Raw genomic sequence first — 17,425 nt, forward strand, 5'->3', positions numbered from 1 at the left:
CCTCATAATCACATTAATGCCCACTTCTTTTGGTGTGCAAATGTATGGCCATTAAGCCAACAGGACTCAAAAAAATCTGAGCCTACAACTTGCATTGAATGTTCACCTAGAGAAAGCCATGACCTCTTGAGCCCTCTCCCATGGCACTGATGTCCAAGGATACCAAAGTGTACCCAGTTCTACATCTATATAAGTTATTTCTTAAGACGTCAGAGAGGATTTCTGTCAATTTTTGGCAACACCATGGACTACAACCAAGGGAGCACATGGACAAGGGGACTAGGAGACAGCTGCCAAGACAAGGGAGTACACATGGAACTTTTTCTGCAAGACCTCAGCCACTACATCCAACACCACTGGGAAGACTCTAGCTGCTGAAAAAAAGTCCAAATGGCAACAAGTGGTAAGTGTAAGCAAATGTGATGCCCAGCCACTGTGAACAACAAATCCCCTGGTTAGACTCTATACACTGTTGTGCCAAAAGCCATCCATCATATTTACCATTATGTCTACCCAGGCACGCTGACACAACAAGGGCATCAGCCAATGCAAGATGACCACCAGGAACCAGATGTAATGTTTGAAATGACTGAAGTTCAGAATGAGACAAAAATGCCCCCCTCCACCCCCCCCCCCCCATTGGGACATTGGGACTAGAAAGTACAGTTTTGTACCTACCATAAATGTAGATGTCCGAACTGGATAGCATCTGCAGTCATAACAAATGGGTTGTCCTGTCGTCTGATGTCACACTTCACCCGACGTCATCTCTGCTGGTCTTCGGGTATAAAGGCACCAGCCGACGCCATTTTCCTCAGTGTTTCTTGCCCCAGATGCCAGTTGCCCTCTTGGAAGGCTAAATTTTGGATAAATGCCAATGTTTCCAAAAAAGTAGAAGGCAAACACAAAAATAAGCATGTATGTACATATATACAAACAAATACACCATAAGAGACTCCCCAGCTAGCTATTAGGAGGGTAAATACCTAGGAGTACCACAGAGGGAAGGAGGGACTGCAGATGCTATCCAGTTCGGACATCTACATTTATGGTAGGTACAAAACTGTACTATGTCCTTCATGGATGCATCTGCAGTCATAACAAATGGGTAGAATACCATAGCCAAACTAGGGAGGAGGAAGAAAAATTATGGTGTAGTTAGGATCCCTTGCAGTACAGCAGTGGCAAACCCTGCTCGGGATCTAGAGTATAGAGGTAAATTATAATGCTTGGCAAATGTATGCACGGAGGTCCAACCTCAATAATGTCCTTGGTTGCCACTCCTCGTAAGAAAGCTGTGGTAGTGGCTGTAGCCCTTGTAGAATGAGGCCTTATGTTCTGTGGAATTGGTTTTCCATGGTAGGAGTAACAGAATCTTATGCAATTTCCTATCCACTTGGAGATTGTCTGTTTGGAAATTGCTTTTCCTTCCCTTCCTGTTGCATAAGCTACTAAAAGCTGGTCAGTTTTTCTGTTACTTTTGGTTCTGTCCAGGTAGTAGCGTAACTGTCTATGTACATCCAAGGATTAGTTCTCATGGACACCCTATCTTGATGGAAGATTAGGAAGGGTTGCACTGCCATTAAGGCCTGTAGTTCCGAAACTCTCCTTGCTGAGGTAATTGCCAGTAGGAAAGCAGTTTTCCATGACAGGTGTTGTAGATCTGCTGTTGCTGCTGGTTCATGTCAACTTTTCTAGCACAAAGTTCAAGTCCCATGCTGGTAATGGTGGTTTCCTAGGAGGTTTTACATTCTTGATCCCTCTGAGGAACTGCCTGAGTAGAGGATGTGAAAAGACAGGTGGATCAAAGCTGTATTCTGCTGAAATAGCTGATGCATGTATCTTGATGGAGGAATAGGACAGGCCTGTATGTAGAAGCTCTGCCAAGTACTCCAGAATGTTAGCAATATCTATGTTCGATACATCTTTTCCTCTTTCAGTACTCCAAATGACAAACCTTTTCCATTTTCCTGCATAGTTCCTTCTTGTTGAAGGTCTGTGGGCTTCAAGGATAATGTCTTTAACCCTTTGGGAAAGGTCTGGGTTAGTTGCTGCTATGTGATGTTCCAGGCAGTCAGTTGCAAGGTTTTTAGGTTTGGATGCATGATGTTGTAGTTGTTCTGAGTTAACATCAAAGGCATCAGGGTATTGACCACATTTTCTCCCGAGACATGCTCCTCAGCAATGGGTACCAGTGTTGTCTTGGCCAGTTCGAGCTATCAGGATTATCCCCTCTTTGATTTTCAGTAGTACCTTGTGCATCAAGGAAGAGGTGGAAATGCATATCCTGTCAGGCCTTTCCAGCTGAAGGAAAGACAGTCCACCTTCCATGCAAGTGGGTGGAATGTCCTTGTCCAGAATTTTTGAGCTGGTGATTGAGGGGAGCTTAATAGATCTATTTGTGACATTCCCAATTTGTTTGTGATGGTCTTGAAGATGTCCGGGTGTAGCATCCATTCGTGAGCATCCGAGGTGGTTCTGCTTAACATGTCTGCTAGGGTGTTCTCTTTTCCGGTACAAATATTGCCTGTAACTGGATGTTGTAGCTGAGAGCCAGATTCCAAAGGTCCAAAGTCATTCTGCATAGGGGTATGAATGAGTGCCTCCCTGTTTGTTGATGTACCGCATGACTGTGGTGTTGTCTGTCCTTATCATCAAATGGCCTTCTTTGAGGAATGGTCTGAATTTTTGGATTGCCAGTTTTACTGCCAGCATTTCTTTTGGTTTATGTGCAGGTGCAGCTGGTCCTGAGTCCACAGTCCTAGCATGATCCTAGGTCTGATGGTTTGGCTTGCTCGAAAGTTGTGGAAGGGTAAGCCTGGGTTTGGCTGGCATGCTTGAGCCCACCATAGGAACTCCTGTTTTAGGCATGGGATTAGTGGTATTTCTGTTTCTAAGCTGTGCCTGTGTTGAGACCATAAATTCTTTAGGTACCACTGTAGCTTTCTCATATGCAGTCTGGCATGTGGGACCAAGATTATGCATGATGTCATGAAGCCCAAGGCCTGCAGAACTTTTCTTGCTGTTAGTTTGTTCTGCTTTGTTAATGCCAAGAAGTAAAGAGGGAGTTCTTTTTGTTTTTCTGCAGTTAGGAATGCCATTTGTTTTACTGTGTCCAATTCCGCGCCCAAGAATGGTCTTGTTTGGGATGGTATCAGCCTTGACTTTTGTAAATTGACTGTGTATCCCAGGGCTTGTAGCAAGTAAATGACCCTTTGTAAATCTGTTGTCAGCTTGCTTTTGTTGTCCGCTTGTAACAGGCAGTCGTCCAGGTATGGATAAATTTGGATTTCTTGTACTCTGCAGTGAGCGATTACTGATGCCAGGCATTTTGTGAATACTCTGGGCAGTAGATAAGCCAAAGGGCAATGCTGAGAATTGATAATGCTCTGATCCTGCAAGAAATCTGAGGTATCTTCTGCAATTTGGTCGAATGGGGACGTGCAGGTATGCCTCCTTGAGATCTAGAGTTACCAGCCAACACTCCTTGCCCAGCATGGGAAGAAGTTGCTGTAGGGTCAGCATTTTGAATTTTGGGACAATGATTTATGTGTTTAAGATGGACAGGTCAAGAATAGGTCTCCAGTTTTCTCTTTTCTTGGCACTAGGAAGAGTCTGGTAGAATCCTTTGCCCTGTTCTGTTATTGGTACTCTTTCCACAGCTCTCATCTTGGTTAATTCCGCTATCTGCTGCAGAGCTTCTATTTTTGATTTGGAGGCAGGTTTGGCATTCCTCTTTTACTGGTAAGGTGTGGAAGTGGAACCGGTAGCCTTGGTCTATGGTTTGCAAAATCCACTTGTCTTTTGTGATATAGTGCCAATTTTTCGAGAATAAGGCTAACTTTCCGCCTAATGGTGCTGCTATTTGCTCCCTGGTAGGCGGAGTCAGAGCCAAGTCACTGTGATTGTCCTGTTGCAGTGGCAGTGGTTGTGTCTGTGCCTCGGTTATTGCCTTTCCACTGTCTTCCTCTGTAGGCACCTCCTCTGGATTGATTTCTGCCCCTAGAGTGTCTATCCTGCCCCTTTGGGATCTTGTGGAGTCAGGAAAGGACCAATTTTTGGCAGGCCAGTTCCTGCTAAACCTTGGGGGCTGAACCTGTAAGAAATCTTTAACTGTTTGTACAGATTTTGCCTTTTCTTCCATTTTCTTCATTACCTGCTGGGCAGGTTCCCCACATAGACTGGCCTTATCCATAGGAGCATCTAATAGCTTTGCTTTAACATGAACCGGTAAGACCTGTTCTTTCAACCATGCATGCCTTCTTATCACTGTGCCAGTCATGGCTGATCTAAATGAAGCCTCCAGTGCATCATAGCCACATTTTAAGGAATGGTTACTAACCTGTTGGATGTTATTCACCATTTCTAATACATATTTCTTATCTAAAGATTCATCAGAGGACAGTTTTTGAGTTAACTGATCAAGCATAAACTCTTGGTATTGTATCATGTGAAACTGACAGTTTAAAGCTCTAGCTGAGAGAGTAGCAGAGGTGTAAACTTTTTCCCCCATCTCTAAGGACCTGGATTCCCTTTCAGAGGGGATAGGGATTTTTGCTGTGGTCGAGGCTACTGCCTTAGGCCCCTGGGATATAGTTTCAGGGTCTGCAAGTGGGGCCTTGTATAGGTGGTGATGAGTGTCTGGCACCCTGTAAAATCTATCTGGTTTGGCAGGGGCTGGAGGTAAGGAATCAGGAGCAGTGCAGACATCATTAAATGCATCGTCCACAACAGGCAGAACAGGAGGTATAGCTAAGGGCCTATGTTGTGGTAAGTGCAGAAAAGTCCTAAGCCTTTTTCTTGAATCTGAGAAATCTTGTCCCTGCCATTGGAATTGTTCTCTCATGGCATGTAAGGTTTCCCCAAAGGAAAATTCCTCTGGTGGAGAGGCAGCTGAAATGGATTCTTCAGCATCAGAATCTTCATAATTGGATAAAGGAGCCTCTGGCTGGTCTGTAATGTCTGAGTCATCCGCAGAATCATCAGAGGACACCGGCTCGGGGGGCTCTGCTCTAGGTCTCTTTTCTGGGGGCTGAGAGGCCCTGTCTGGGTGAGATTGGGATCCCCTAATTAAGGATATTAAATCTTCTGCCAGAGTAAGCATTTGTGAACTAGAAGTGGGCCTGTGTGAGGGGGGTTTAACAGGCACTGATTTAGCAGATTTGGCTGCTTTAGCCCTGGCAAAGGCCTTAATAGACATGGCTGCAGGAGGCCTAGCAGCACCACGTGCTGGGGTAGAGACATCCAAAGGGATGGTGTCTGATAAATCACTAGGAACCACAGTTGTAGGCAAAATGTCTGAGGCCGATTCAGGTAAGGTAGCAGGAACCTCAGTAGTAGTCATGGATTCAGCTGAAGATTGACCAGTTTTCTCGGTTTCGCCGAAACCGAGACACTGGCTTGCTTAACCGTGGTTTGTGTCGGTCTTTTCTTCGTTTTTAACAATTTGGGTAGTCGGAGGATCCGGCGGCATAATGTACGCAAAATCTGGAAAAACTGTTCAGCAAACTCCGACAACAGGCTGCTTGGTCTGGGCCTAAGCAAGTCAGACAGTAAGAGTGGAAATCTTTATGAGGTATTTGTTTCGTTAAACAGTTATTGACTTTTTCTGACATCGGCTGAGGCAAGAAAGAGTCCCCAACGGGTACTTAGCTTTTAGAAGTCTTCAAGTAGTATTCGGTAGTAGTAATCTCTGGATCTGACCGACCGAACAGCTTCTGCTTGGTAGCGGCAAGAAAGACTGAGGAACTGATGCCTTTATACCGAAGACCAGCAGAGATGACGCCGGGTGAAGTGCGACATCAGCCGGCCGACCCAGACTTTGGAATCCGGCCGACCGAAGGGCTGCCTGACGACAGGACAACCCATTTGTTATGACTGCAGATGCATCCATGAAGGACATCCTCTATGGCTCTTTTTAGAAGTAGACTGTGGGCTAAGACTACAGGTGACACAGAATAGTTTAGCAGCACAGCCCCTTCTGAAACAGGATGTGTGAGCCCTAGGGCATGATCACAAGTGATATTTATCTGGAACCCACTGGTCCTTTGTGATGGTCCATAACGCCAGACTAAATTTAGAGACCTGTCTACTACTTTTTTCTGACTACTACAGTTATATTTCTGGTAGGGGTTTCCTCTTAGATGACTTGGAAAGCACAGGAGTGGGCAAAATTACGTGATGGTGTACCTTCTTCCTCTGGCATTGAGGATACATACACATCTTTTGGGGTTGTCTACATCTGAAAAATAACTAGGAGGGTGCACAGGCCCAACATGCAAGCAGATCATTATCAGGTTCGGGGCTGAATTACCAAAGAGCATTTCACCCTTGTAGCAGGCATCCAAGATGTTCTTTCTGAGATGCTCCTTGAGGGAAATATTGTCAGCCATGCTATCCTGTGCAAGCACACCCCCAAGGCTGTGACCCCTGCCACACATCCACACAGTGAAGAACATGCTATCCTGTGCAAGCACATCCCCAAGGCTGTGACCCCTGCCACACATCCACACAGTGAAGAACATGCTATCCTGTGCAAGCACATCCCCAAGGCTGTGACCCCTGCCACACATCCACACAGTGAAGAACATGCTATCCTGTGCAAGCACATCCCCAAGGCTATGACCCCTGCACACATCCACACAGTGAAGAACATGCTATCCTGTGCAAGCACATCCCCAAGGCTGTGACCCCTGCCACACATCCACACAGTGAAGAACATGCTATCCGGTGCAAGCACATCCCCAAGGCTGTGACCCCTGCCACACATCCACACAGTGAAGAACATGCTATCCTGTGCAAGCACATCCCCAAGGCTATGACCCCTGCCACACATCCACACAGTGAAGAAAACTGCAGTGGCTTACAATGAACTTCACTTTCAAAATCAGAGTAAGAATGTCTACGAGGTACTTTTCAAGTCCAGACCAAGGGAGGTCCTCATATATTTACGATGGTCACAAAAGAGGAAGGACTGGAATATAGGTGGTCACAAAAAGTAGCCATGGGCCATAAATTCAAATACACCAGAGGAATAAATTCCCTTACCACATCTGTCTATGTTGTTGGACTATTTATTTGGGAGCAGGATGGCAAAGTGCAGTGGTTTATGGGACTGGAGAGATCACAAAGAAGTCAACATTAGGATCCCTGGTAGGGGGGGTCCACCTACTTAGGCAGGGCTTAGAAATGGCAGCTGTCTTTTGGGGCACTGAAAGGGCCGCCATGCTTAATAAACAGATTCAAATGGGGATGACATGGGTCTCTTCAGCCTGTTCCCCCATACAAGCTGCTAGAAACTTGTGAGGAAATGGAATGAGATTTTTAGGCCAGAATCAAGCTGTACTTCAATAAGCCTAATAAAGGCTTATTGGCCCTCTAAACCAGCAGAGGAGCTTGACTGTTAAGGAGTCTGTCATTCCACTACTACTCAGGCATGAGCTCACACAAAAGGGACAACATATGTTTATATGTCTGACATGCTCCAGATGCAAGATGACGTGACACCTGAATATGGCTGTGTACCTACCAAAGGTGGTATAAGTAGGAGGATGGGCATGCACCTTGTCCAGTGTTGGCTTTTAGCAGTGTTCACTAAGGCTCCTTTTCTGCACACAATTCTAGTTGCTACCACATATCAAACATTTGACTGATACATAGGTCTTGAGCCATCAGTGCTGACATGGTCAGACCCAATTGATTCCTCCCCCTCAAATGGAATAGGTTAACTTAGTCAGACCAAGAGGTGTGAGTCCTAAAAGAGGTGGCATTTCTTCTCTGAAGGGAAATTTGACCAGGGACTCAGGGAACCTCCCCTACTCTTTTTGATAGGTGCCATGGGATCTGTTACATCTCCCAGAGCTGCCACCAACTCAAAGCAGAGGGAACATTGGTTTAATGACATACTGTATTTGCATTCACAGCTGAAGGGCTAAAATGCTCAGTGTGTTGCGATTTAACTTTTTTTTTTTGCTTTTCAACTTTGAGTTCAGATGGTGCCAGTTTGGACAGTTGCAGTTCTACAGGTTAAAAAGGTATGTCTATAACTGAATGACTCAAAGGGCTCATGTTTTAACTTTCATATAAGTAAGAATAAAAAAATAATAATAACTGTTTTGTGCATCCATAAAGTCTGAATGGTCAAACTATAATTAATAAATCTATAGATGGACAAGGAGACGTCTGTCTATACAGAACCCTTTAAATGGTAACTTATGCCACTATGCAAACATACTCTTTAGCGCTTGAGAGGAGAGACATATCATCCTGAATACAACATATTTTCATAAGCTATTAAGCTTACTTTTTCCATGAGCAGACAATAGCTTATACAACTCTGAAAAAGACAGATATAGAAAGAGACATAAGTTACGAAGGAGAAAGAGGAGAAGGCAAGAAAAGTCACACCAAGTACAACAGAACACAGTGAAACAGAAATCATCCTAATAAAATCAGGATTCCAGTTATTTCAAGGATACCCTAATCAGCTGAAAAGTTAAAATGCTTTGTCACTGGTGACAATTTTGGCAATTAAAGAGGCAAGAAATATCAAAGGTGTATTGCTAAACTGTACATCCATTACCTGTACAATATAAGTAGAAAATAAACGGTAGCAGTTAACAATACACGAAAACAAATTCATACCTTAGGAAACAACAGACGTGGAAACACAAAACAATACAGTCAACTACACATTTTAGCAGTTTATTGTATAATATAAAACTACAAAAGTAAGACTGCTCAATTCCATGTACATTTGTCCAATTATTTTTAATTACAGTCCATACCTACATGTGAATACAGTAATCTGGTTTCAAACGTATATGTCTGTAATATTGCATAGAAAAAGGCACAGCTCTAAGATCTGTGAAAAAATACAGCCTTTATTTTTGACAGAAATAGAAACCCTTCTAGTGCCTGTCTGCACAGTTCACAATGTTTACTTACCCACCAGCACTGCCACATTTCTCTGTGATACAAAGCCCACTTCAGTTATAATGTACGCTTGGAACCGGCATACCTTAGGACCAATTTATGTAATACAGTTAGGGGATTTTACTGGCAAAACTGGGCCAAGAAATAGATATAATTTCAACACAAATGTTCACATCAATTACTTTGGAGGCAAGCTTTATGCACATGGAGTCTAAGTGACATATCAAATGCTGCATTTATGGGTCAGCAAATAAAATGCTATGTACATGCTCTGAAAGCATGCACCCAAGACACCTGCATGGAGCTTTAAGTGCAGAATGACTACACATAACTTCTCTTAACAGTTTGTACCTCAAACAGCAGAGTCTTATAAAAGGTACCACTGCAACATTTCTGTATTCACATATGGGATATTCACAGTGCAAGGCAACAGTCTGTACTGACAGCACAGCCCTACTTAACAAAAAATATAATAATAATATTAAGCATTTTAATACTTACTTCACTGAACAACGATGTACAAAAACTATAGACATTTGTTTTATGCTGTGCCAGAAGAGAATACTTTATAATACATATGGCTTGGTTATGGGAAAATACTGAAAAACTGTTGATTCCAGCTAGGTGTACTGGCACAGAACAAACAAAAAACAGAAATGCAGCTCTATCAGTTATATGCTACACTGTGTCCTTCTTTCTGTTGTAGTTTCATAGAAGACATAGGTTTGAAAGGACCACTATTAGTAAAGGAAACCTGGGCCAAGCACAACAGTAAAAAATAACTGCAGAGTTTCTGGTGTCTTAACAAGTGTAAAGAAGGGGCTAGTCTATAAAGATAGGCATATACTGGAAAAGCAAGTAAGGAACCAGTGTAAACTGTGCATCTGACAAAGAAAAAAAGAAAGAAAAGAAAAAACAAAACAAAAAAAAAGACGACTAATTTACTGATAGCGAGTACAACTCATCCCCTTTCTGGACACATTTACATTCCTAGAGGAGTACATTCCACCATACATTTTCTACAAGTTAAAATTCAGATGGTGTTAGCTTCATAATAAAATAAATATATTTACACAAGTAGAACTAAAAATAAATAACTTAGGAAAACAAAAAAAAAATATATATAAATCACTTCAAAACCAAATACTTTTTTTTTTCTGCTCTCTTCAGGTCACTTCATTGCACATTGACACTTCTCTACTGCTGAACACCTTTCATGTCAGTAATCATCCTTGCAGTACAATAATGCCACCATCCTGCAAGAACCCCCCTCATGTTTTCCCCCATCACCAAAAGAAGACCATTTTCCATGCAAACATTCTAGGCAATGCACTGTCAATTTAATTATGCCAACTACGTTTGACCTGACTTCCAGCTAGATTTGTGATGACTGTTTGCCTCCTTCAATGTTTTTAAATTAACAACATGCACACTTTATGCAAATGTCAAGAAAATAAAAGCATGACTGTAACTGTTTTGTTCATACACTCCAGAGTAAGTATGTTGCCAATATGCTTATAGGACTCAGAAGAAATAGGTTTAGCACTCACAGGTCCTTGTACACTTTAACTTCTTGTTAATCATGGGGACTATGTATGTTTACACTACTTTTACGTTATTTATTTTTGCTAGTTTCTGGCTGCATTGCTGTATATCCCCACATTTAGTAACGCCCTTGATTGGCAGAATAGCACTAGTTTTGCTAACCGTGTTTAAATTACAGATTTTAGAAGGAAATAGCATTTGTTATAGGTGGTTATACAACTGTTGCTAGTAATCTTTGAAGAGTCACCAAATTATAAGAAAACTGCGGAAGCACAACTTATTACTGGCACGGTCCTTCAACAATAACTTGTATCAGGGAAATGATACACTAAGCTGTAATAACTTCTTATTACAATCACTGCCTTATACTGCAGTGCAAGTACCACACTGCCACCTGCTGAATGCCTCTTTATTTAAAGCTCTGAAAAAATATATATTATGTATTGAATAAAATACATGGCTTTCTTCCACAGTTTATTGTTGCCGTTAGTTTGTTTCCAAAATAATAACAGCAGCATGATACATACTGCCACAAGGTAAACCCCAAAAATGATAAAGAATGTGTACGGGGTAACACAACATACTTGCAAGCTGTCTTTTCATTTTGATTATGTTTAGTGTCAAACTAACAAGTTATTGCCTGGCCGAATTCAGCAACTGGTAGATAAATAGGGCAGTGCCAGCATTATAGCAAATGCAATTTTTTTCATTAAACAATTGTCAGTAGTACAATATGCTGACATATACACACACAAATACTGTAAGCGCAGTCATTTTGTTTGCTCTTGTAATGTAGCTGTGTGCATTATTTTACTGGGCAAAGCTATTTCTAGTGGGAATGAAGGACTGAATGCGGTTACATGAATATTTTTTGCAACCTGTAGCATATGACTGTCTTTTTTCAACTACATCAAAATGGTCCCTTATTTTGCCATCGGGTCATGACATTTTGTCTGCTTTTGTTTCGAGAAGATGGAGCAACACAAACCTCGATATACAGCATGGGAAGGGAATGAATGTAGCTGTCCTGTAAACTGCAACTGCGCTTTTAATCATCACAATATTTTTTAATTTTAAATTACTTATAGAAGACATTTAGGACCCACAAATAATCATCTAAAATATTGCATTTTAAGGACAATGTATAACTGATCTGAACAAGCTAGGACCGTGTCCTTCATCTGGATTCTTTTATTTTTCCTTCTTTTGTAAATGTCTCGAACTATAGCATTTTTAAAGTGCCATTTCACAGACAGAACCACCAAGTCTTTCCATGATAAGAAGAGAGCAGAATGTACTGAATATTGCTGAATGACAAAAACATAATTTAAAAAAAAAATCTTGAATAAATTAATATAAAAGTTATTCCTAACAAAGCTATATGCATTTCAACAATATAGGCTGTAACCTGCACTCATCTGCTAATGTACCGTTAAACTTTACTGCCATAGTAATTTTGGCAACAGGTGTGTCATGATACAAATATTTCTGAATTAGCTGTACAACAGGATGAATAATATACGCTTAAGGTGCAGTAAGGTAGGCCTTTCTGAATAATTATCAATGGTATGGGAACTGGCATGCATAGAAGTGTTTCTGTTTATATACTGACTACAAAAAAGATCTGCAAATGGTAAAACTGTCTGTGCAGCTACAAAAAAAAAAAACATTAGCCATACTGAAATGTCAGTCAATGCTGCAAGCACTGAGAACTTATCAATGCACCAGACACAGCATATTCTGCAGCACAGAGTTTTTACTACAGCAATACTGACATAATTAAAATTCTTCCATTCGTCATCTTTAATATAATGGGGAAAATGTTTCAAGAAAGGACAAATGGATCCATGCTGTACAATACTTGTTTATAATCTTGGTAACAGGTATGCTACTTTTAATATGAAACACTATTGGGTTAATATTTAAAATATTACTCTTTTGGGAATGTAACTCATTTTCAAAGAATATGAGCTACTGAAAGGTTAAAACAATAATAAAGTAATAAAGTCTATAAAAAGGTTTTAAAATTGCAGCAACAAATATACACCTAAAATGGCATTGACAGTACAAACAAATGTTTTGCAGGAAGTTCATCTGGTGTACCTAGCTCAGTTCTGAAACAGTCGTACAAGATATATAGAGGTTGTCCTTCATGACATACAATAAGCTTCTCAATTAATCTGTCAGCCCTTTACAGTATGGCAAAGAATTAATATCAAAGTCAACTGTCCCATCACATAAATGAATGGATTTCATGCTGCACTGTTCAGCTCAACAACTAAATACCTACTTAATTCTGGCAAGAAGCCTCCATACCTTTCTTAAAGCATATATACTGCACTTGCATTCATGGAAATCTATTGTAGGCTTTTGATCTGATTTCTTCTCGCATCACATATAAAATATGTTACATCTCTTTTTATAAAAGTACAACCCTCCTTTGCATGTCTGAAGAAAGCAGGATCCATATAAGCAACTCCTATTAAAATATCTATTTTTTTTCAGGTGTATAAACAGCACTTTCTTTCTTTCTTTAGAAAACAATATCACTAACTGCAGAATTTGTACAAAAATATAAAATAAATTTGGGCAGCAGTTTCAATCAGCCATTAAATGCAACACTTAATTGGAGTAGGCAAACACCCCTAAAGGGCAAAATTGCTAAATCAATCTAAAAAAGGAATAAAAATGCAAAAAGAAAGCTACTGAGATGCTCTAAATGATAACATTTTACCTTTTGCAATAAAACTTAATGAAAAAATAGAAAATATGCACATGCATTTTGTAGCTTCCCCCGCATAATTCTTGTGCTTAGCATTTATAGTTTAGTCTTTGCACCAGAACATAATTATATCATCTACAATTATCTATCTTCTGTTAGACTAGGTAGTCTCATCTTTGTCTTAGACCATTTTAAATGAAATATCAAGTCAATGGTACATCCATCGAAGTGGCAGGGCCATAATAGTCAAAAGTGGTCATAAATGTATGAAGGCACTCCAACCCTGCTCGAAGCAAAAACTAGTGTGATCCTCGTTTCGTAAAAGGCAAGCAAAAATGCATGCACAGTGTTGTTAATCTGTACGTTTCCAAAGACATGGAGTATACAAAACAGCACAAAAATATTCTGAGAAATCTGTCTTGGATCAAGACCCAACAAGCACTTCCATTATGTGGTCCAGTTCTGTAAGGTCCATTTTAAAAGGCTGACTTGGGGTAACTGGCTGATTGTTGTATGGAGATAAAGTCTTCAAGAGGTCGTCTGCTGTTACTGGAGCTATTTTTGAGGTAGCTCCAGTAGATGATGTACAGGGGTCAAAATCATACATGGACGTGTCAATGTCAGCAAGAAGAATGTCATCCAAGGTTATGTCTGTAAGAAAGCCCGTGGATGTTGTGATCTCAAAATTGCCAGGTAAGGAGTCCAGTAATTTTGAGTCTGTTACTTTACTCTCCTGGGAACCTTCACACTTCTGAATGTCAGTGTCACTGCAGATCTCTTTAGAGTCTGTTGATACAACTGCCTCTCCTGAGGTAGGCGTTGGGCAAAGTTCCTCAATTTCATCCAAGGCTGAAGTAAAACTGTCACTGATGGTTTGTGGTGGTGGTAGTGGAGGTGGTGGTGGCAGTTTCGTAGCGCCATCAAGTTGGACAGTTTGAGAAGTGCAAAAAGTGTCATCCTCTAGTAAAGAGGCTGGGGTGAGGCAAGATTCCAGTGGTGTAGTGCTTCCTAAGACAGGAGGGTGTGAAGGCTGTGAGGTGAGATGGCTGAAAGCAGGCTGAACCTCTCTATAGTTGTCAGTAAGTGGATCAGTGGGCTGTGAAGTGGCAATAAACATGGACCTCAAGTTGCCTTCTTGTTTGAGTTCTTCTTGAATGCGCTTAAGCATGTTGTTAATCAACACTGTCTTTTGCAAGCTAGGTTCTGTCAAAGGCCGGTGATTATACAGTTTCATGAGGGAAATATTGAAAATAGTCTGACGTTGTAAGGCATAAGATACCTTAGATGGCCCTTCCCCAGGACATGTTGTTTTGCCTTCCAGCCCATCTTCATTTTCGGCAAACTTTCGTTTTGCCCCTTTACCCAACATATATCTAAAAAAGAAGAAAATAAAGTAGTTCAAATTTCCACTGTTTGAAATGTACGTAGAGGTGAACAATTACAAACTTATGTTTCTATTAATGTTGTTCAACATGCCTGACCCCTAGTGATTTAGGCAATACATATGCACATGGCTGTTTAACTCTAATGGCACCATGATTATTTTCAGAATGAAGGGTGCTAGGTTCAGACCCTCATCTACACAAAATTTGCCACAGCTAACATCTCTCTCAAACAACAAAAAATAACAGTATCACTTACCTTTCTGATGAGAACTGGAATGAAAAAGTAAGTCAACACATGCCATTTATTTATCTTCTAAAGTTTACATCATTTTCTGTCTGCTTTGGCTCATAATTTAATACAGAAAGAAAATATAACTCCAAAATATCAAAATATGTGACGACATTTTGAGTATTAAGGAAGCAATCACAAGATTTAACCAAAGACACAAAAACATCACATCACATTTGACTCTAAAATTATCCATGTTCAAAGGTAATTTTATAATAAAAAAATCTGAACAAATTGACATTATGCTATATTTTAAATAAACTTCACAATAGACCAGGAAGTTTCTTCGAACTAATGCATAAGTAACTTAGCAAGAGGTTAGGTAGTAATTATTTCATAATTACCACCCAGCAGGGCAATGAACTGACATCCATCTTAATAAATGTACCCATTACGCATACTGTTACATCCCAGGCACGCTGATAAGCCAAAACACAAACTATCAGAAAAAACTGTGTCCAATGACTCTGAAATCGTCTTTCTTTTAAAATGTAGAAAATGGTTATACAGCCAGAAAAACTGCTTTTTTTCCCCAAGTGTGACCTGCTGTATTTATAATGAATGGATCGCCATAATTTTGTTTGCGATTGCCCAGGTAGTATGTCAACTATCACTCACATATGCCATATCAGTTTATATATAACTTTCCGTGCTTTCTTCTTCTTCCCCATACTGTTTCCATTAAATATGGTTTTATTTTCAGTAAAACGGCAATATATTAGTAAGCATATACATTTTCTGAAATTTGCAATAAATATCAGTCTGCTAAAAAGCACTGACTTGTACAGTTTCTAGTGAAGGTAATGGTGCCCAAACACAAGCATATAAAAATAAAGATTGAATCAGTGTAGTTGTGGATCAGGTAGGTTTTCTACTGCTATTGTACACACCTCGCAGTACAACACATGAATAATAAAGTAGATAATCCTCTATGCTTGTGACCTTTTCAACTATCACTCTCAAGTCCTGGGTTATATATGAGTTGCCTTCTAGTACATGAACATGCAATATGTCAGGGTCAGAAAGACGATACAGAAAATAACCACACAATCTAGTTCATACTTCCCCTTTCTGCTAAGTTAAGACTTGATTATTTTTATCACTTAGTGCATGCAATACCCTTCACAATTTCTGACATCCGATAGCTGCCCTAAGGTTTTGAGCTGGACTTAATACAGTCACACAAGGTACTGATACTCATCTAGCAGGATAACGTTCAGAGGGAAGCATAATGTACATGACATGAAGCAAGCATGTTCAGAGTGGAAACCCTTTCCTCATTACAGCCGAGTGCGCCTCCACGTGTTTCTGCAGTTACCTCCTATTGTGCCTCTAGGTGTCAAATATTGCTTGTTCACATCTGCATTAATAATTCCAAAACCATGCTACATACAAGGCATCAGAATATTTTATCTCAAAGCATACATGATAGCAAACACAATTGTATTGATACCTGAGCTCTGTCAATGAGTAAGGTAACAACTTCATTTTTTTTAAGGTTCAGGCCACACCCTCCGGGAGTTAAAGGTACAGACTCAAATGAGCTGTACTGGAGGGAATGAGAAGTCAAAAGACAAGCTCATCTGGACAGCTGTCACTCTAGAAAGATCAGAGGGCATGCAAAACTAGGTGACTCCACTCAATCTTCGACATGACATCAGTTCAAGAAAAGGTGAGTTAATATAGGGAAGTCCTAGAGTAAAACTGTAACCTTACTTAGTTAAACCAAGTCTGGCAGATATGTTGATAATAAAAGCATGGAACAATCTGACCAGTTTGGTACAGTTGCAAACTAGGAACCATTTTATGCTAAACAGTTAAGAAATTGGAATACCCAGAATGTAGTGTTCCTACCCACATTTACATAGTTTTACCACCAACTAGCCTAATAACATGTTTACATGCCTTTGACACTAGAAAATTAATTATAAGGCTGTAGGTTCTATCCCTAGTCTGGCCATTTACATTCAGTCTGCTAAAAAGCACTGACTTGTACAGTTTCTAGTGAAGGTAATGGTGCCCAAACACAAGCATATAAAAATAAAGATTGAATCAGTGTAGTGGTGGATCAGGTAGGTTTTCTACTGCTATTGTACACACCTCAAAGTACAACACATGAATAATAAAGTAGATAATCCTCTATGCTTGGGACCTTTTCAACTATCACTCTCAAGTCCTGGGTTATATATGAGTTGCCTTCTAGTACATGAACATGCAATATGTCAGGGTCAGAAAGACGATATAGTAAATAACTACACAATCTAGTTCATACTTCCCCTTTCTGCTAAGCTAAGACTTGATTGTTTTTATCACTTACTGCATGCAATACCCTTTGGTACAGTTGCAAACTAGAAAACATTTTATACTAAACAGTTAAGAAATTGGAATACCCAGAATGTAGTTTTCCTACCCACATTTACATAGTTTTACCACCAACTAGCCTAATAACATGTTTACATGCCTTTGACACTAGACATTTAATTGTAAGGCTGTAAGTTCTATCCCTAGTCTGGCCATTTACATACATATTCCAACACTAATAATGCAGAG

General features: G+C 40.3%; 1 protein-coding gene across 4 annotated transcripts in view; it reads right to left on the reverse strand.

Annotated features, from left to right (window-relative positions):
- Positions 1-8,689: 8,689 nt before the first annotated feature.
- SERTAD2 (SERTA domain containing 2) overlaps positions 8,690-17,425 on the reverse strand; it is a 482,135-nt gene continuing 473,399 nt past the window's right edge. For all 4 annotated transcript variants that reach the window (XM_044055677.1, XM_044055691.1, XM_044055679.1 and 1 more), the window contains exon 2: positions 8,690-14,574. In XM_044055677.1, the coding sequence (XP_043911612.1) occupies positions 13,626-14,574 (949 nt within the window). In that variant the 3' untranslated portion in view covers positions 8,690-13,625. The remainder of the gene's footprint in view (positions 14,575-17,425) is intronic.

Source organism: Protopterus annectens, chromosome 1.part2, assembly GCF_019279795.1.
Source record: "Protopterus annectens isolate FY-2018-M chromosome 1.part2, PAN1.0, whole genome shotgun sequence".
NCBI lineage: Eukaryota > Metazoa > Chordata > Ceratodontiformes > Protopteridae > Protopterus > Protopterus annectens.